Here is a 19,111-nt window from a genome sequence, read left to right on the forward strand (position 1 = left end):
GACATCAGGTGTGGGGCAGGTAAAGATGAAGAGTTTGGATTTGATACCCTGCCTTTCACTCCCTTTAAGGAGTCTCAAAGCAGCTAGCATTCTCCTTTCCCTTCCTCCCCCACAACAAACACTCTGTGAGGTGAGTGGGGCTGAGAGTCTTCAAAGAAGTGTGACTAGCCCAAGGGCACCCTGCAGCTGTATGTGGAGGAGCAGGGAAGCGAACCCGATTCACCAGATTATGAGTCTACCGCTCTTAGCCACTACATCACACCAAGCTGGGCTAAAGGGAATTTGCAGACCTGTGGGCACAGTACTTTGCAAGCACCAACAACCAGCTGATCAGCAGAGCCTGGTGCTTTACAAGCTCTGGCAATCAACTGATTATCTGCACAAGTGAAAACAGATCACCTGATATCATGGTGACTTTGCCCTGCCAGCCATATTCAGCTCCCTATCCCTGCTCAGGGTGGCAAAAGTGTTTCTCCCACGGCTCAATTCCTGCTCTCAACAATGCTGTGTTAGGTGAGAGAGGGAGTTGACCAGCTACAAAGCATACCTCATGGGGATCTGAACCTGGGTCTCTGTGACCCCTCTAACCACTCCCCACCACCACCACAAGGCAAATAATAGCTAAAGAGCCAGGCATCATAAGCAGTGCTTTCTCCCACATGAACTTGTCCATGAATATAGGTTCTTTAAGACCTTATTTGTATCCAGAAGAAGCAGCGGTGACAAAGACAATTATAATGGCAGAGCCTTCTTTGTGGTGATGCTACCAGCTCTGCAATTCTTTCCCCAGGGAGATCTGCCAAACAACAAGTTTGATACCTTGTTTTCTTTTCTTTTTATATTACCGGGTCTTTCAGAACTGCTGATTTTCATTCTCTTCCGAATTTTGTATTTTTCATACCATCCAGGCCAGACTCCACTTTCATCGTTATTTCGGATTTTCTGAGTTTATCGCTTAGGGCAAGCTCGAATTTTGCACAAGCGGCTGCACACAATCCTTCCTGGACTGAAGAGCGGGCTGCCAGACTCTAGGAATACAAGGAGACAAAAAAACACACACAAAAAACACACCCTGCAATCAGTCTTTCACTGAAGATAAACGGCGGCACCAGAGATACGTGCAAGGAGCATTACCTGCTGAAAATTGATGCCTCCAAAATCTTGCCAAACGTTATGTGAGGGGAAAAGCAAGGCCTTTCAGATCCGAGGTCGGTTCCTCCATGCCCCCACTTTAAAATTTTTTAACTGGTTTTAAAACAAGGCCTGGCTGCACATTTAAATAATGGCTCAAGGGCCAAGGAAATCCGAAAAAGCGTATTATCCTAACAGGGTTGCACGAATATGCGGGGTCCGGCAGGTGCAGCGCCAAACCAGCGCCGGCCTCTCCTGACTTTCCTCAGAAACTTCTCACAAGCGGAGGCCCGGAACCGCCGCTAGGCCTCGTGGAGGACGCTCGCGCTTCTACGAGCCCGTCGCCATGGCAACAGGGCAGAGGTCGGAGCTAGCCGAGTGTGGGGCGGGGAACGGCTGCGGCAACTGGGCCTCCTTCTCCTCTGTCACGGATCTCCAGCCGCGTGTCTCCCCCCTCCTCAGATTTGTCGGACCCCCGCTAAGGACTTGCGCTGGGAACGCTCCGTCCTCCCGGCTAGGCCGCGTCTCCATGGCGACGCCGCCAAGCCTACGTTCAAAGACTCGCGCCTATATGTCGCGCCGCAAGACGTCACCTCAAACGGCCCAATAGGACGTTGAGCAAGGGGGCGGGGGAAGTCCCGCTCTTCGCCAATTGGAGAGGCGACCAAAAAAAGGCGGGAAGCGGGTATCCTAGAGGCGGCACTCTTCCCGCGCGTCAGCATCTATTGGCTGTTCACGCAGCATGAGACGGAAGCGGATGCTTCTTTGCTATTCGTCCGGCGCACGTCAATTGCGATAAAAAAAGTCCAATAGCGCTTCGACTTTGACGTATTGCACCGCCTTCCGGTTTCTGATTGGATATCGTAGTCACGGCGGCGGGCGCTGTTGCCAAGGGTCAGCCACGTGACTTCCCCTCTGCCGCTACCCGCGGGTTGTGATTGGGCTGAGGCCGGCGGTGACTAAAAGATTGGCAGGCCTGTCGCCCAATGGGGAAGCCCCTTTGAGGGCGAGCTCCGGTGAGGGAAATTTCCTTCCCATTCGGGCTGCCTCGAGGTGAGGGAAGCGGTCGAGAAGCTCCAGTCAGCGCTCGCTAGGCCAGCCTGGAAGAGGCCGCTCCCCTGAGCTGCTCCTTTTCCTGCTTCGCGTAATCAGAATATTCCTTCAGTACCTTAAGAAATAATAATAACCTGATTTTTTAAGAATAAACAGTCCTAATAATTCTCCTCACAATCTGGTGAATTAATAGCAATAACTCATCAAGATCGCGTGCTTCATATCTCAGTAACAACAGCAGCACTGCATTCTCGTGTTTCATTAATTTGCAGTTATTCACCTAAAAGTTTGTTATAATAATAATAATAATAATAATAATAATATTTTATTTATATCCCGCCCATCTGGCTGGGCCTTCCCAGCCACTGTGGGCGGCTTCCATAAAAACCAAAAATACAGTAAAATTTGCTCAATATCGTAAGGAGATAATAGAAATCACTGGGTTAAAGTAGAGGTAGCATTATTATCAATTTACAATGGGGTGGAAGGTTGGCAGCCTATGAAGGACTTGCTCACAAATTTATTGACAGCGGCACAAATTACGCTAGGAAGGGGCAAGCAGAATATAAAATGGAAGAATGGTATAAAGAGGTGTGGGATATAACTATTAATTATAGCTATTTTATTAATGTGCCATTAAGATAGGGAATATGCAGGAGAAATGATTTTGAGGAGATAAGGAAGGTGTTCGTAGAATTTGTACTGTTAAAATGGAAAGCGGTCAAACCATCATGAGGTGTTGACATTTTGGGAGGTTGGATAGTTACAATGGAATGGTCTTGGGGGTGGGGTGTACATTTTTATTCTTTTTTATTTATGATTGTCAAAATAATCATTCTGCTCCTCTACATAACTAGTTAACTTAGTTAATATTTGCTTCATATCTTAATGACTGCTTTTTTTTCCTCCACACAATTCAGTTACATACTCAATAGCAATGCTATTGTTAATAATGACAGCAATGTTGTTAATCGATATCTTAATTGTGGTAATATTGTTGATCGTAGAATTATAGGGTTGGAAGGGACCACAAGGGTCATTCCATGCAATGCAAGAATCTTTTGCCCAATGTGGGGCTCGAACCCACAATTAAGAGTCTCATGCTGTGCTGACAGTAATATTATTATCAGTATCTTAATTACAGTAATGCCAATAATAATCAGAGTAAGATTGCTTAACAATTCTAACAATTACAATATTACTGGTATTCGGCATCTTAATTGCAGTTATATGGTTAATAAATACGTTAACATCTTTATTACAGTAACAACAACAGGGTGAAATTTGATGTTGTGCTTTTGCAATTGTTCCACCAGTGAAACATTTCTGCTTTCCAGATGGCAGGATCTCCCCTCTCTTCCTCCTGCTGACCTTCTGAGTGTCTGACCTTCTGACCCTCAAGAGTAGATTTGGGGGAGGAGGGAAGCCCATCTGGGCTGGTGGGAGACCTTGCACTGGCTTCTGCTAGTGCACAGGCTTAGGATCCCACCCAAAGAGTCATGCAACACCTTGACTAACAGATGTTGTTACAGCATAAGCTTTTGTAGATTACAGTGGTACCTCGGGTTACAGACACTTCAGGTTACAGACTCCGCTAACCCAGAAATAGTACCTTAGGTTAAGAACTTTGCTTCAGGATGAGAACAGAAATCGTGCTCTGGTGGCGTGGCTGCAGCAGGAGGCCCCATTAGCTAAAGTGGTGCTTCAGGTTAAGAACAGACCTCCGGAACAAATTAAGCTCTTAACCAGAGGTACCACTGTATGCTTCATCAGATGCATAATGTATGCCTTAGGGTTGCCATATTTCAAGAAGTAAAAATCCAAACAGTTTTTGAGCCCCAAAGTTGTTGAGCTTTTTTTGTTCTTGTCACCAAAGCCTGGGCCTCCTGAATCTGAGCCTCCAGTGCACTTTTTTTAAAAAAGGACTTTTAAAGGTTTAAAATGAAAAAAAAATCCCCAGATGGCTAGGTTCTTCCCCCCTCTCTTGCCCCCCCAATATACTTCTTCTTAATTGTATTTCAGTTCAACAATTACTTTGATAAAATACATATTTTGTTATGTGCAAATAGCTTTAGATATCTATTAGATCCATAAATCACCATATAGCATATATTCAACACAAAAAACAGGGACAATTTGCTGTTGACAAAGGACAGCTGGACATAGAAAGGGCCCCATTACCTTCAGTAATTCCGGCCCTGGTCTTGGGAATAGTAATCAGTGATATCAGAGGTAAATGAAAATGCAGACCAGTGAAAATTCAGTAAACAAATTAACAGTGAATGTCCAAGGTTAATAGTACAATTATAATCCCCTGTACTTCTCTGGTTTTCATTTCCTTTTGACCCCACTTTGTAATTGCACATACACAACCCTTCCAACAATGTAGGTATGAATGCCTTCAACTCAGTATAACACTTCCTGGATCTGATTAAGTGAGCTGTTTATGCCATGTTAAAAGTTATTAATGTCTTCAAGGTGTCGCAAGACTGATGTTCTGGCTGCAGCAGACTCGCTCGTCTACCCCTCTGATCTAAAATTGTTCAGTAATCATGATTTGCCATCATAGTTGTAATGCAGCTTGAGGTGGAAGCAGCATGTTTTGATTGCGACCAAGGCAATTTAAAGCAGCAAAATGAAGGAGGGGGGGGGATCTACTTAAAATACATAAAAATACTGACTTTAAAAGACTTTATCTTTCCATTAGTACTGCGCCAGCCTGGTGCCCAGAGAATGGTGTACGATATGCTAACTCACATGCTTTTTAGGGATAATCACCTAAAAAACATAAATTGCAACTTTAAGACTGCCAATCTTGCCTAACATCTTACTTGCTGTTGGTATCTGTTCACTGTTACTAATGAAGCTGAATCCAAATAAGACTGAAGCACTGTAAGTGGGTGGTTCCCTAGATTGGATTGATGAGAAATCATGATTACTGAACAATTTTAGATCAGAGGGGTAGACGAGTGAGTGCCTTCCATCAGCTTTGGCTAGTAGCCCAGCTGTGCCCCTACATGGACAAGGCAGCCTGTTATTTTTGCTCTGGTAATCTCTAGTTTGCAAGGGACACGGGTGGTGCTGTGGGTTAAACCACAGAGACTAGGACTTGCCTATCAGAAGGTCGGCGGTTCGAATCCCCGCAATGACGGGGTGAGCTCCCGTTGCTTGGTCCCTGGTCCTGCCAACCTAGCAGTTCGAAAGCACGTCAAAGTGCAAGTAGATAAATAGGTATTGCTCCGACGGGAAGGTAAACAGAGTTTCTGTGTGCTGCTCTGGTTCGCCAGAAGTGGCTTAGTCATGCTGGCCACATGACCCGGAAGCTGTACGCCGGCTCCCTCAGCCAGTAAAGCGAGATGAGCGCCGCAACCCCAGAGTCAGCCATGACTGGACCTTTACCTTTACCTTTACCTAATCTCTAGTTTAGATTACTGCAGCATGTAATAAGTTGGGCTGCCTCTGAAGATGGTTTGAAAATTTCAACTCATGCAGATTTTGGCGACCAGGCTGTTCACTGGGACAAGATGGGGGGTTTTTTTGCATCGATCCTGGCTCGGCTGCACTAGCTACCAATTAGCTGGTTTTGACACAAAGCCTTAAAACAGTTCAGGACTGTCTCAAGGACCGCCTCTCCCCATATGAACTGACCCAGACCCTGTGATCATCATCTGAGGCACTTCTGTCTGTGCCTCCCCCAAGAGAGGTGGAGGATGGTAGCACTAGACTGGGGCATTTCTGCAGTGGCTCCCCATTTGTGGAATGCTCTCCCCAAGATTATATATCTTTAGGCTCCAAGCAAAAACATTTCTCCATAACCAGGCCTTTGGCTGATTAACAATCTATGACCTTTTAAATATGTTTGTGAGAGGAGTGTTAATTGGTTTGTTTTTCTTTTATAATGTATTCTGTGTTCTCATTTTGTATTTTTATGTTGTGAACCGCCTGTGCTCTTCAAATGGTATACAAATTTAATAAATAAAAACCTTCCATGGAAAAATAAAGCATTGGAAGAGTTTCCACCCAGTGGAATAAATTATATTGGACTTGTGGGGGTACAACTGCCAACCCCAGTGTCCCTGAGTACGCCAGATTTCTCCTGCTCCAATCAGGGCATTTCTGCATTTGAGTAGGAAGTTCTTTAGGAGGATTCTTAGAAGAACTTAGAAGCCCCCACCCCAAAATCAGGAACCCTGTGAAATTAAGAAGATTCTTAAGAACGATCAGCTAAACACCTAAAAGCAGGCTTCCCCAACCTTGTGCCCTCCAGATGTTTTGGACTATGACTCACATGGCTAATGGTCAGATACGGAGTTTCGCAGTGACCCACAGGTCTAGCCTCTCCAGTCCCATCCATCCTTACTTTGGCTCACTGTAGGACTACCACGACTTTGCACTTACTAATACCTCTCATTTGTACTTTTTTCTGGATAGGACAATCATGTCATTGAGAGCATGTGGCTTGATTATCTTCAGGAAGCTGCGTGAGACATCGTCTGCTTCTGTTGCTGGGAACAACATTGAGTACCTTCTCCTGCAGACATCCTATGGGTCTCATCACTGGACACCTCCGAAAGGTGTGTCTTAAGTTTTTATGCTATCCAGCAACTTCAGAGAGATTCTCAACAGGGCTGTCAACTGATCAAGGAATTAAATCAGGCATTGGCAAACTCAGCCGTCCAGATGTTTTGGGATTACAACTCCCGTGATCCCCAGCTAACAGGACCAGTGGTCAGAGATGATGGGAATTGTAGTCCCAAAACATCTGGAGGGCCGAGTTTGCCTATGCCTGAATTAAATCATCTGTATTTTAAGACAAGTACATGTTTTTCTTGTATTTTGCAAGTGAATAATAATAATGTTGACATAGTGTGATATATGCCGTTCTGCTGTGACTTCAGAAGTCCTTTCCCCTTGACTCTTGAGTCTTCTTTGGACTGTTGCTTCCTGGAAACTGCTCCTGGAGTCGCTGTGTTACAGATAAGACTCCTTGGCTGGCTGTTTATGATATTTCAGGGCAGGAGCTCTGGCCTAGGCATTATTTATGTTGCTTTTGTTTTTCTTAGACCCCATGTGGCTTGCTGTGTTTATATTTCTGTCCATAATATATCTGTGTGAAAGCAAAGGCTGACTTTTCTCAGGGAATGCTAAAGTTAGCTTGAAAACAGGCTATATTTATACCTGACTGAAAATGGGATCTTTGTGTTAGAAATAATGGTGTAGCTGGCAGGGATAGCCTCCTTCCCCAGATGTGCTTTTCCCCATGTTCAACTCACTTTTGGGGCCAGGCAATACTTAGTTTTCAACATCACAATATATCACAAGCTAAACATCACGATACCCTGATATATAACAGTGTCTGAAATATGCATAGAGCTGTGCAGAGCCACTGGCTGACTTTACAGTTTTCCCCCATACAGTATTGTGATTTTTGCATAGCAATCCCACACATTCATGATATATCGCTAGGTAAAAAGTTATGAAACCAATATCATGATACGGACTTCAAACTGGTTTTGGATATATTGATATGTTGCCCAGCCCTACTCACTTTCCTCAAAATAACTTAATTGTAGCATTTTCCTTTATTTTATGGCAGTGATACTCCTGTTTTTGCACTAGTGACCATTGCAAACCTTAAAGTCAGGGGTGACTAATCTGTGGCCCTTCAGATGTTGCCAAACTACAACTCTTCATCGTTCCTTAGTCATCCTGGCTGGGGCTTTTAATCTTGCCCAGGGCAACCCAAAGTGACTTACAACCAAACAAACAGACAAAACATCCCACATAAATACATTAAAACCAAGAGGAAAAAGAAATATATTAAAAACATCTTGCCCACTTCTAAAAGGCCACAGCTTATGTGCTGCTAGTTAATGTTTCAGTGAATAAATGGCTTAGATCTGACACACCTTAAATGCTGTCTCTTTGCTTGTGACCAATTAGGCCTTTGCTGTGTCAGTTGCAGACTGCAAGTGTGTGAAAAGGAAATAGTGGGCCTGCAGAAAGTCCCTGTTCATCCTAGCCTCAATCCCAGAATCTCCCATTTCAAAAAAGCATCAGGTAGCAAGTGCTGAGAAGGAGCCTGGAGAGCCATTTCTGACTGTCAGAGTAGAAAAGAATTGAGCTGGATTTGCAGATAGTCTGGTTTGGCGCAAGGCAGCTTCCTCTGTTTAGACTGGCCTTTGGTGCTCAGATTTAAATCTGGAAAGTGTTGATTTAGAATGGTTCTGACTTGCTACCTGTCCAAAGCCCTGAGGATAAGGTGGTCTGTAAATATGTTGGAGACACATTAAATGCAGCCACCTCTGCAGTAAAGCATGGTGATGTTTGGAGCCAACCACAAAAACACTTTCTTTTTCTGTGACAACATAAAAAGTACTCTAGAACGAAGTGTCAGGAAAAGATAAAAAGCAGAGCCCCTTGTTTCAGCTTTCCTGAAAATTCTGCTTTCCTTTCCTCGTGCCAGGCCACGTTGATCCTGGGGAAGATGACTTGCAGACCGCCCTCCGGGAGACGCAGGAGGAGGCTGGGCTGGACTCCACTCAGTTCACCATCGTTGATGGGTTTAAAAAGGAGCTGAACTACACTGTGAACGGCAAAGCCAAAACCGTCATCTACTGGCTGGCTGAAATGAAGGACAACAACACAGAGGTCAAGCTCTCATCGGAGCACCAGGCCTTTTGCTGGCTGACCCTCAATGATGCTTGCAGGCTTGCAGAGTTCAAGGACATGCAAGGCGCCTTTAGGGAGGCACACAACTTTCTCTGCTCCAAAGGCTGAATGCTCCAGGGGATGCAGGAATGGGGTTTTGTTTGTTTTTTAGCTGAAAGTTTAACTGACGATTCCATAAAAATAAAAGCAGAGAATACTAGGGGGGAAATGCAAAAATTTTAAAGATGCACTTTAATTATGTCAAGCTACTTAAAGCATGGATGTTTCCATCCGCCCGAATTCTTAGAGAGGGATGTTTAGCGCGAGCAGAATTCAAAACAGCCTCTATAAGTTATATGCTGAGCCTTTATACTGGGCATTGACAATTGGCGAAACAGGGTCTGGATGCAACTTAAAGTTTGTGGCGCTCAGTGATGTTCATGGAGGAGAGCTTTATCAAGGACTGTTAGCCACGCTAACCAAGTGGCAGGTTCAGAGGCAGGCAGCAAATAGACACATGCTCGTCGACGTTGTGGCTGCTTGTGAGCTTCCTAGAGGTATTTGTATGTCATTGTTGGAAACAGAATGCAGGTCTAGATGGACCTCAGGTCTGATCCAGCAAGGCAGTGTCTTATGCATTTGTATAAACTTGTAGCAGCAGCAGCAGCAGAGAAAAATTAGGCACACCCTCTGCCCTCACAGGCTTGCCTATTAGGCACACCCTCTGCCCACAAGCAGCTTGCCTATATGTGATATAGAGAGTGTTCACGTGGGCAAAACCTAGCCATTTTCCTGACCCCAAAATCCTTGTCTTAACACCTTTGTGGACTTCCATCATTGCCTTTGACCCAGGGCTGGCATTGTGGCTGGAGTTTCAGGTTAGGGCCTTGATTCAAATCATCACTCAGGCATAAAGCTTGCTGGGTGTGATGTTGGGCCACTGGCTGCGTCTCAGCCTAACCTACCCCGTAGGGATGTGGGGAGGATAAAATGGGAAAGGAGAGAACCATGTATGCCACCTTGAGCTCCTTGGAGGGAAGAAGGCGGGATATAAAAATAATAAAATACATTTCGGCATGATCACGCTGCTACACACACACGCTGACAAAGCATAGAAGCTCAAGAGCGTGATAATTTTCCTGTGTGTGGCACAGATGTCCTCTCTGCACCAGTGCCGTCCCCAGTGCTACTGCAGTGTTGCAATTTGGGCAGAAGTCCATCCATTTATCCCACAGGTCAGCTCAGGTCTCGCCTGCAGGCCACTGGACTCCACTTAGTTTACAGCGAGTTGAGGAAAATCCATGTCAGGAACAGAAAAGCCCTTGTACAGTGATCACACAAAACTAGCATGTCTCATGATCAGTTCTCTGTGTGCGGATGTGTGCTTTTTGTTAAAAATAAATAAATAATCCCCATTCAGGTTTAGTCCTTTATTTTGAGCCTGGTTTAAAACAAGCTGCTTGAGTGAAGGCAGAGGGTACCGGGCTGGAGTTAGTGTGACATCCAGAACAATCAAGCTGGGAGCAGCAGCATGCTCCAGTTAATATCTGCCAAGAGTGTCTAGGAATGTGTATCAGGCACGGTAGAAGAATTCAATTGCTTTTTTTTTTTTAAGGATGTCATTGTATCACTGTGGTTTTAACACTGCACACTGCTTTCAAGAGCCACAGCTTGCCTTTGAAAACCGGACATGAGTAAAGCAAGCTGCTAAGTCCTTAAGAACAGCTCACTCTCCCTTGTGTATCCTCTGTTGCCCGAGGGGCTGCTCATAACTCAGCTTTCCCTCAAACCTCTCTTTTCTTGAGCAGCCTTCTCCAACCTGGCACACTCCCATAGGTTTGGGGCACTATCTCCCAGCAGCCGTGGCCAATAGTGAGTGATAATGGGAGGTGTGGCCCTAAGTATCAGGGTTAGAGAAGACCTGGAGAGTGAAAAACTTCCAGGCAAGGAACTAGCATCCCTGCATCATTCTGTAATGCCTGGTATGTCCTTATTAGAAGCTAAGCCATAGCCAAGGAGACTGCATTTGTTAGCCTCCCAGAAAGGGCTGTGTTAGCTGAATGCAAAGTTCTATATACAGCTGCATTCTAATTCTCCTTTGCTGCTTGCAAACAAGCTGCTCGCCCGGGGTGAGCAAAGATTGCCCCAAGGTGAACTTGCACAAAAAGCTGGTTCTTGTTTGTTGCTGCTATCCTCCTCTTTTAGGTCCGACATGGGCACAGATATCCCAACCCTTTTCTCCAGTGTTGCCTCAGGCTCACCACACACATTGTGGACTGGAGAAAGCCCTTTGCAGTCATACAGTAAGACGCACAAGGACCTGAACTGTGACGCAAACAATCTCCATCGAGGTGGTCCTTTCAGAGGCTGATTTCATACTTGCATTTCTGAGGGTGACTGGTTCTAATGGGAGGACTGTACCACAATAGCGTGAGATGGAAAGATGCCATCTTGACCTACCTGCCACCCACATGGGGGTGGCAAATATGCTTAATAACTAACCTGCCTGATCCAGAATTAGATTTCATGCAAATACATCTCCTGTGTGAGGACCGTACCATCTCAAAGCAGCACCCTCAACCTAGCCTAGCCCCTCGGCCGTTTCTTAATGCAGGCAACCCCAGTTGTACATTTTGAGACAAAGCGAAGCTCTGTGCCTAGCTGCGTAGCTGTGCATTGCAGATGTGATTGTTACGAAAACTATCAGGACTGTTAGTCTAATGAAATTGGCTGCATGGATCTTGGTCAAACGAACGCTGCCAGAAGCACTTGCTTTGAGAGCGACAGAGTCAGCGCCCGTCATGTTCAGCATATTTGATAGTTCATGCTGTCGAAGAGCGGTGTGACTGTCCCATCTTTCCATTCGATCAAGATTTCGCCATGCTTCAGCGAAGGAGTGGGGGACGCCGGGATGATCTGCCCCTTGATGCTGGGGCTAGGTGCCCTAGGTAAGGGTGGCCACTCCTCGTGAACCACACAGCAGCTCTTCAAAGGAGACAGCTTCTGCTTCCGCTTCTTCCTAAAGCAGGAAGCAGCAGCAGGTTATGCTTCGAAATTACTGAGAGACCCAGAATGGTATTTTCCTATGAGGCCTATTAGGCAAGTGAACTTGGCAAGTGGTGTCTTGAATATTCTGTGGGGCCAATTTAAGGCAGTCATGAATTTAAAACTGATTAATCAGCTTTGATCCACTTGAAAGATAATAATAATTTAATTCTTTGTACCCTGCCCATCTGACTGGGTTTCCACAATCCTGATTATCAGGGCAGCAGGCTTGCTTATTTTCAAGGCAAGTTCTTACTAAAAAATGAGAGCTCTTCTTAAAACTCTTATGAAATGCCAGTAGAGAAGTGTCCCCACTGCAGTTACCACCAAACTCTCAACCTGGTGGTTTTGGTCACTGCATAATTTAAATTTTATTCTATTTTATAAAATGCATACACCGCTCGGCTGTTTTTAAAAGAAAAGCCCTCACAGCAGTTTGCAAAAAAGAAAGAAAATTATCAAGAAGAATTAATTAACCTGACATTCAGAAGACATCTTAAGGCAGCCCTGTTCAGGGAAGTTTTTAATCTGTGATATTTTAGTGTATTTTTGGTTTTTATGGAAGCCACCCAGAGTGGCTGGGGAAGTCCAGCCAGATGGGCGGGGTACAAATAATAAATTATATTATTATTATTATTATTATTATTATTATTATTATTATTATTACAATTTAAGATTGTCAAATTGTTAAAAGAACAATAGTGTTAACTCACATCTTACACAAGGGTTCAGTTTAGGGGGTCCAAATGTATATGCAAAAATGTGTAGAGTAAGGAACCCTTGAAACTCGCCCCCATGCGAGACTTTGGGGAGATCATGAAGGCTCTGGGGTGAAACAAATCATGAGAGTGGGTTTCCTCCACTCCTCATTCATTCATTCATTCATTCATTCATTCATTCATTCATTCATTTATTTATTCCCCACCCCACCTGTGCAAAATTGCGACCATGCATGGAAAACAGGTGAAAGATGTGAGTTACCTGTAGACTAAAAGCATTAAAACTCGCATCAACTTTCTGGGTAGTTTTGTCTAAACTATGTTTTTAGCAGGTGCCGGAAAGAGTGCAGTGAAGGTGCCTGCCTGATGTCAAGAGGCAAGGAGTTCCAAAGTCCAACACTAAGCAATCAAGTTCCTACAAATGTGAAACGTGTAATAGTGCCAGTTCCGCAGATCAAAGTGGTCAAGCGGGCGCACCTAGAATAAGGCGTTCTGGCTTAGTATTCCTATGGCGCTTTGGAGAGCTCAAGTACTCAACAGATAATATCCTCTTGCAATTTGTGCAACAGCCATGGGGGGGGGTCAGCGTTATTTGCTCCCACATTGTAGCCTGAGGCCCCGGAAGGAGGGAGGGAACTTACACCAGAGGAGGCAGAATCTGAAGCCAGGGCCTTTGTGATGTAGAGAAGAGAAAGCGGAGCAAAACAGAGACTTTGCTGGTGAGACAGCAACACTGTGGGGTGAATGGTCCTCTTACCTGTTGTACCGGATATTGAGAATGAGGATTGTCACTCCCAGGATAAAGGCCAGCGGGCTCAGGACAAGTATGACCGTCCTCCAGTTGGTCCCTGAAAGTGTATTGCACCCTGTATGTTTAATTACATCATTCCTGTGCTCTTCCTACGTCTCCTGTATTACCATTTTAAGGCGGTTTCCTCGTACACCTGGGTGGGTGGGGAATATTTGGGGAAACAGCCTGCCTCTTCTTCGCTGGAGGTTCTTAAAAAGAGGTTGGATTAGCCATTTTTAGCTGTGATTCCTGCATAGCAGGGGGTTGGACTAAATGACTGCCGGGGTCCCTTCCAGCAATTCTACGATTCTGTGAAATTGCAGCAGAGGTTGGGTAGAAGGGCTCCCAGACTGTTTCCACTGCAAGCTGGATTGCTGGGATATGGGGAGGCAGGAGTGGAGAGTCAATGAATGGATGTGCATTACGGAGAAGAATGGGTGTATCTGAATGTGTGCGTAAGGGAGACCCCGCCCACCACTGACATACAGACCCCAGAAAGTCAGCTATGAGGGCATGTGGCTCTTGCCACTGAACTCACTTTGTATTTCAGGGTACAATGCCTCTGTCCAGGGAGGCTCCACTAAGCTCCCTGTTGAGTTCAGTTAATCCTAGCGCCATCCAGGCCAGTGGCTAATACCACATTTTGTGTTTGTGAATTTAATACGGGCTTTTATTTTTTATTTTTTGTTTCAAAAGAATAATAATTACGGTGAATATTCCATTTCCCACTCGCTATCCATCATACCTGTAGATCGGGAAGCTGCCCCCTTCCTCTGATGTTTCTTATGAGGCATGTGCCTTTCTGGCAAGGAGAGAAAGAGGGAGAATGAAACTAAAGGATTCAGAGCAAGAAGAGAAAATCTCGCGATCTTCACTCGCCTCTGCACTTTTGTTTCCAGGCCAGCTACACTCAGGATTTGTTGTCACTGCAGAGGTCAACCTCTGGGTGGGCTGCAGACCTGCCTTCTTCAGGGTGCTGCCAAAGGCCATAAAAAAATAAAAATATCCATGCAAGTAGAAAAACAGTGTGTCAGGGAAAAGTGTCCCTGGCATGCTAGTCTTCCGTGTGCAGGGATTTTTGTTTTGTTGTTTTGTATGGAGGAGTGTTCTCTCCTGTGAGATGCCACATGCAATTCACGGGGTGTAGATTGGCTATTTCAGCAAGAACAAGGCCGGGGAGCCCAGGCAGGCACTGTGAGAAGGAGGGCAAGAAATCACACTAGGGTGACCAGGACTCCTGCTCCTATAATAGTTGACCTGAAGGAGGTTCAACTTTAATCGGCCCTGCAGTGAAAATAACCTACAAAAATACATTATGCTAGGGGAAATCATTTGTAGAAATATGTACGTCACTCAAAACTGCATACAAAAATGTGTTTACGTGGAGAACTTTGCACTAAAACGCTGGTGAATTTTCACGAGGGTTTTTAAAATCGCAGTTTGCTCCAGAAATGGGGAGAACTGAAATTAAAATTGGAAAGATAAGAAACGGAGAGAAATGCAAAGAACAAGTCCTTCCATCCCTATTGCTTGCAAATGGCAATAATGCAGTAACTCTGAAGAAGCATTGCAGAGCAACGGAGAGAGTGAAATTATGTGCGGAAGGTCCAGTATAAATCCACCACGAATGCACTATTGACGTGTTGGAGGACGCCCCTGTAAAAACATGTTAGTCTAGGCTAGGGCAGCCTACAGAACCCTACGTCCTGATGAGCTAGGTTTTTCACAAGCAGGGTGATACTTACAATACAATTGCACCTTACATGGATGCAGCTTGCACGATTCCAACCATACGTGGGTAAAGGCAGGCACATGTTAAATCCAAGCAAGGAGGACAGCTTAATAGCTCTTTTTCTGCCAGATTTTGTGCTGTGTACCTGAAGGAGCATCTCTACTCCCAGCATTTAGTCTGGAGACAGGTCTAGCTCCGAGGGCCTTCTGGCAGTTCCCTCACTGCAAGCAGTGGAGTTACAGGGAACCAGGCAGAGGGCCTTCTCAGTGGTGGAACACCCTCCCATCAGATGTCAAGGAGATGAATATTCGATAGACATCTGAAGGCGGCTCTGTATCGGGAAGCTTTTAATGTGTGGTGTTCTGTTGTATTCTGTTGGAAGGTGCCCAGAATTAAAGCTTAATTCAGAAACATCTAATTCAGTGCTGGTCACTGGCTTGCATGGCTTTGAAAGAGGATTACTCAAACCCATAGAAGAGCACGCATCTATCCCTGGCTATTAACTGTGGTGGCTAAATAGAACCTCCAGGTTCAGAGACAGTCTACCTCCGAATACCAGTTGCTGAGGAGAGCTGTTTCCTGCAAGCCCTGGAGGATAGTCCCCTGAACCGTGTTGGAAATGGGAAGTTCTGGCTTGCTTGGGACCATTTGCTTTATCCTGCATGGGTAGCTCAGCTGACTAGAGCACGGTGCTGATGCCAAGGTTGCAGGTTCGACAGCTGCATATTCCTGCATTGCAGGGGGTTAGACTAGATGACCCTCAGGTTCCCTCCCAACTCTGCAATCCTACGGTCCTTTGTTCTTCAGGCTGAAATCCCCACCCTGCTGGTCGTACTCACCGTCATCTGCTTCCAGGATGACATCTTCATTCTTTGGAAGATTGCTGGTGATATTAGGTTCCTCAACGATTGCTGGAGATGTGGGTCTGGTGTCTCTAGAGGAGGTGACGATCTCTGACAACGCAGTAGTTTTATCTGGAAGGGGGGGGGAGAGAGGGATATGAGGGCAATCCATGTTCTTGGGGCACAGAGGGGGGTCAGGTGTGTAGCCCGGTTGCCCCACCCTTTCCCATTGTGCCCTGTCCCTTTCCCTGCAAGGGTTCAGGTGAGTGCAAAATGCCTACTATAAGCGCATGCAGAAAGACAAACATATTTTACCACCCTACTTCCCATGTTCATAGAATCATAGAGTTGGAAGAGACCACAAGGGCCATCGAGTCCAACCCCCTGCCAAGCAGGAAACACCATCAGAGCACTCCTGACATATGGTTGTCAAGCCTCTGCTTAAAGACCTCCAAAGAAGGAGACTCCACCACACTCCTTGGCAGCAAATTCCACCGTCGAACAGCTCTTACTGTTAGGAAGTTCTTCCTAATGTTTAGGTGGAATCTTCTTTCTTGTAGTTTGGAACCATTGCTCCGTGTCCGCTTCTCTGGAGCAGCAGAAAACAACCTTTCTCCCTCCTCTATGTGACATCCTTTTATATATTTGAACATGGCTATCATATCACCCCTTAACCTCCTCTTCTCCAGGCTAAACATGCCCAGCTCCCTTAGCCGTTCTTCATAAGGCATCATTTCCAGGCCTTTGACCATTTTGGTTGCCCTCCTCTGGACACGTTCCAGTTTGTCAGTGTCCTTCTTGAACTGTGGTGCCCAGAACTGGACACAGTACTCCAGGTGAGGTCTGACCAGAGCAGAATACAGTGGCACTATTACTTCCCTTGATCTAGATGCAATACTCCTATTGATGCAGCCCAGAATTGCATTGGCTTTTTTAGCTGCCGCGTCACACTGTTGGCTCATGTCAAGTTTGTGGTCAACCAAGACTCCTAGATCCTTTTCACATGTCCTGCTCTCAAGCCAGGTGTCACCCATCTTGTATTTGTGCCTCTCATTTTTTTTGCCCAAGTGCAATACTTTACATTTCTCCCTATTAAAATTCATCTTGTTTGTTTTCGCCCAGTTCTCTAATCTGTCAAGGTCGTTTTGAAGTGTGATCCTGTCCTCTGGGGTGTTAGCCACCCCTCCCAGTTTGGTGTCATCTGCAAATTTGATCAGGATGCCCTTGAGTCCATCATCCAAGTCGTTGATAAAGATGTTGAATAAGACCGGGCCCAAGACAGAACCCTGTGGCACCCCACTAGTCACTCTTCTCCAGGATGAAGAGGAACCATTGATGAGCACCCTTTGGGTTCGGTCAGTCAGCCAGTTACAAATCCACTGAGTGGTAGTTAATCACAACACTATACAACACAATACAATAAAAATACCTTTATTGGCATTTCAAGTTAAGACCTTCCAAAATGGCTTGAGATACAAAGTCTTTCTTCTTTCTGTTTCCTGTTTCCGAGAGATTTGAATTGGGAAATCCTTTCGATTCTTCATGAATAAGAGGCAATGGGGTGAGGGAGGCCACGGCCACATCCACACCATTTAATGCGCTATGAAGCTGCTTTAAACACTCATGGCTTAAACACCCCCAAAGACTCTGGGAGCTATAGTTGGAAAAGGGTGCCAAGAGTTGTTAGGGGACCCCCTGTTCCCTGCCAAGAAGGGAACCCTAACCCTAACCCCCACCCCTACCCCCACCCCTACCCCTCACGCTAACCCTAATGCTAACCCTTAAGCCTTAACTAGAGCTACAATTCCCAGAGTTCCCTGGCAAGAAGGGAACCCTAACCCTGCCCCCTATCTACAGCTACAATTCCCAGAGTTCCCTGGCAAGAAGGGAACCCTACCCCTAATCTTACACCTAATCCTACCCCTACCCCTACCCCTACCCCTAATCCTGCCCCTAATCCTAATACAGTGGTACCCCGCAAGACGAACACCTCAGAAGACGAAAAACTCGCTAGACGAAGGAGTTTTTCGTTTTCTTAGCCGCTTCGCAAGACGCATTTCCCTATGGGCTTGCTTCGCAAAACAAAGCTTGCCCCGCAAGCTCTGGGGATAGTGGGGAAGCGCAGCGCGCCTTCCCCTCTGTCCCCGGACCCCTTTTGAACCAAGGGGCGGCAACAGGGAGAAGCGATCTTCTCCCCTCCGCCCCTTGCTTTAAACAGGTCCGGGGACAGAGGGGAAGGCGCGCGGCGCTTCCCCTCTGTCCCCGGACGGTCTCCATAGGAACGCATTGATTGATTTTCAGTGCATTCCTATGGGAAACCGTGCTTCGCAAGACGAAAAACTCGCAAGAAGAAAAAACTTGTGGAGCGAATTAATTTCGTCTTGCGAGGCACCACTGTACTTACGCACCGTAACAAGTCTCCGTCCCCTTAACCACCTACAGTTCCTAGAATCCCTGAGGGGAAGCCATGCCTGTTTAAAGTGACTTCATAGCAGTTCCAGTGGTGCACCTAATGTGGCCTAATGTTCCCTCCCTCATTTTCTTCTCTCTCCCCACTGCCCCGTCACTTGCAGTGCAGCAGATGTCTGCCTGCAGTCTCCCTTCAAAGCTCCTTCTCTCAAGTATGGCCAAGGCCTTGCCCATTCCTCACTGCCAGTATTTCACGTTCACTTCTCCGATGTAAATAGGGATGTCCTGCGGTTCTCTTGATGACTTTTAAGACTGGACCTGGGGAAAACCTCACCGGCTCCAGACATCCCTGTAAGGCAAAGGCAAACAGGTGAGTGGGATGGCCAACACCCGACAGCGTCCCCCCAGATTCCTCCTCTGTTTGGCTGCCTGTTAACAAACAAGGCTTCCAAACCAGTTTGCACCCATCTCAGCCAGCGTAGCCTCACAACATCCACTAGCCTGAATGCAAATTCTTCCGACAACCATCCACCAGCTGCAACCTCATCAGGTCCATTGCCAGACATCAACCAGCTTGAGAGCTGAGTGTCAGTCACCTTCAAGTAGCGATCCCACCAGCAAGTAATCTTTGTACTTGCCTTCTCCTTGCTCCACAGCATCCCAGCACCGGGTGATTGCTTTCTTCCGCTTGCCGGCTCGCCGCCACGGGACAGGAGGCCACCAGAGCCACAGCATCCCA

General features: G+C 46.1%; 3 protein-coding genes and 1 long non-coding RNA gene across 7 annotated transcripts in view; 1 reads left to right on the forward strand and 3 right to left on the reverse strand.

The window, feature by feature from the left end:
* Positions 1 to 1,793, reverse strand: part of KIF24 (kinesin family member 24) — a 35,059-nt gene extending 33,266 nt beyond the window's left edge. The window contains exon 1 of one of the 2 annotated variants that reach the window (XM_079994690.1): positions 1,135 to 1,793. The gene's annotated coding sequence lies outside the window, so the exon portion shown is untranslated. Of the gene's footprint in view, positions 1 to 1,118 lie in introns of both variants that reach the window. The other variant, XM_079994689.1, reaches the window with a different exon arrangement.
* A 386-nt stretch (positions 1,794 to 2,179) lies between these two features.
* On the forward strand, positions 2,180 to 10,254 carry NUDT2 (nudix hydrolase 2). 2 transcript variants are annotated; one of them, XM_079995161.1, is made up of 3 exons: positions 2,180 to 2,275; positions 6,616 to 6,758; positions 8,651 to 10,254. In XM_079995161.1, exons 2-3 carry the CDS (start codon positions 6,623 to 6,625, stop codon positions 8,962 to 8,964), a joined length of 450 nt encoding a protein of 149 aa, XP_079851287.1. In that variant the 5' UTR covers positions 2,180 to 2,275; positions 6,616 to 6,622; the 3' UTR covers positions 8,965 to 10,254. The 2 variants fall into 2 exon arrangements, with proteins under 2 accessions (XP_079851287.1, XP_079851286.1); XM_079995160.1 differs by lacking the exon at positions 2,180 to 2,275 and adding an exon at positions 2,679 to 2,775.
* Positions 10,251 to 19,111, reverse strand: part of LOC307226321 (uncharacterized protein) — a 31,159-nt gene continuing 22,298 nt past the window's right edge. The window contains exons 3-6 of one of the 2 annotated variants that reach the window (XM_079995066.1): positions 15,961 to 16,095; positions 14,135 to 14,191; positions 13,357 to 13,447; positions 10,251 to 11,854 (exon numbers count right to left, since the gene is read on the reverse strand). In XM_079995066.1, coding sequence (XP_079851192.1) covers positions 11,641 to 11,854; positions 13,357 to 13,447; positions 14,135 to 14,191; positions 15,961 to 16,095 — 497 coding nt within the window. In that variant the 3' untranslated portion in view covers positions 10,251 to 11,640. The remainder of the gene's footprint in view (positions 11,855 to 13,356; positions 13,448 to 14,134; positions 14,192 to 15,960; positions 16,096 to 19,111) is intronic. The other variant, XM_079995067.1, reaches the window with a different exon arrangement.
* On the reverse strand, positions 17,379 to 19,004 carry LOC307226405. The gene is made up of 2 exons (XR_013843376.1): positions 18,356 to 19,004; positions 17,379 to 17,814 (listed from the first exon to the last, which is right to left on the reverse strand). It is a non-coding gene; the product is annotated as an uncharacterized lncRNA (long non-coding RNA).

Source organism: Podarcis cretensis (assembly GCF_951804945.1).
Source record: "Podarcis cretensis genome assembly, chromosome: 11".
Taxonomy (NCBI): Eukaryota; Metazoa; Chordata; class Lepidosauria; order Squamata; family Lacertidae; genus Podarcis; species Podarcis cretensis.

Coding starts and splice junctions, on each gene's coding strand:
- NUDT2 (XM_079995160.1), top strand. CDS start 2,684: ATGAAGGACTTGCTCACAAATTTATTGACAGCGGCACAAATTACGCTA. Junction 2,776..6,615: donor TGGAAGAATGGTATAAAGAG/GTGTGGGATATA, acceptor TTTTCTGGATAG/GACAATCATGTCATTGAGAG. Junction 6,759..8,650: donor TCACTGGACACCTCCGAAAG/GTGTGTCTTAAG, acceptor TCCTCGTGCCAG/GCCACGTTGATCCTGGGGAA.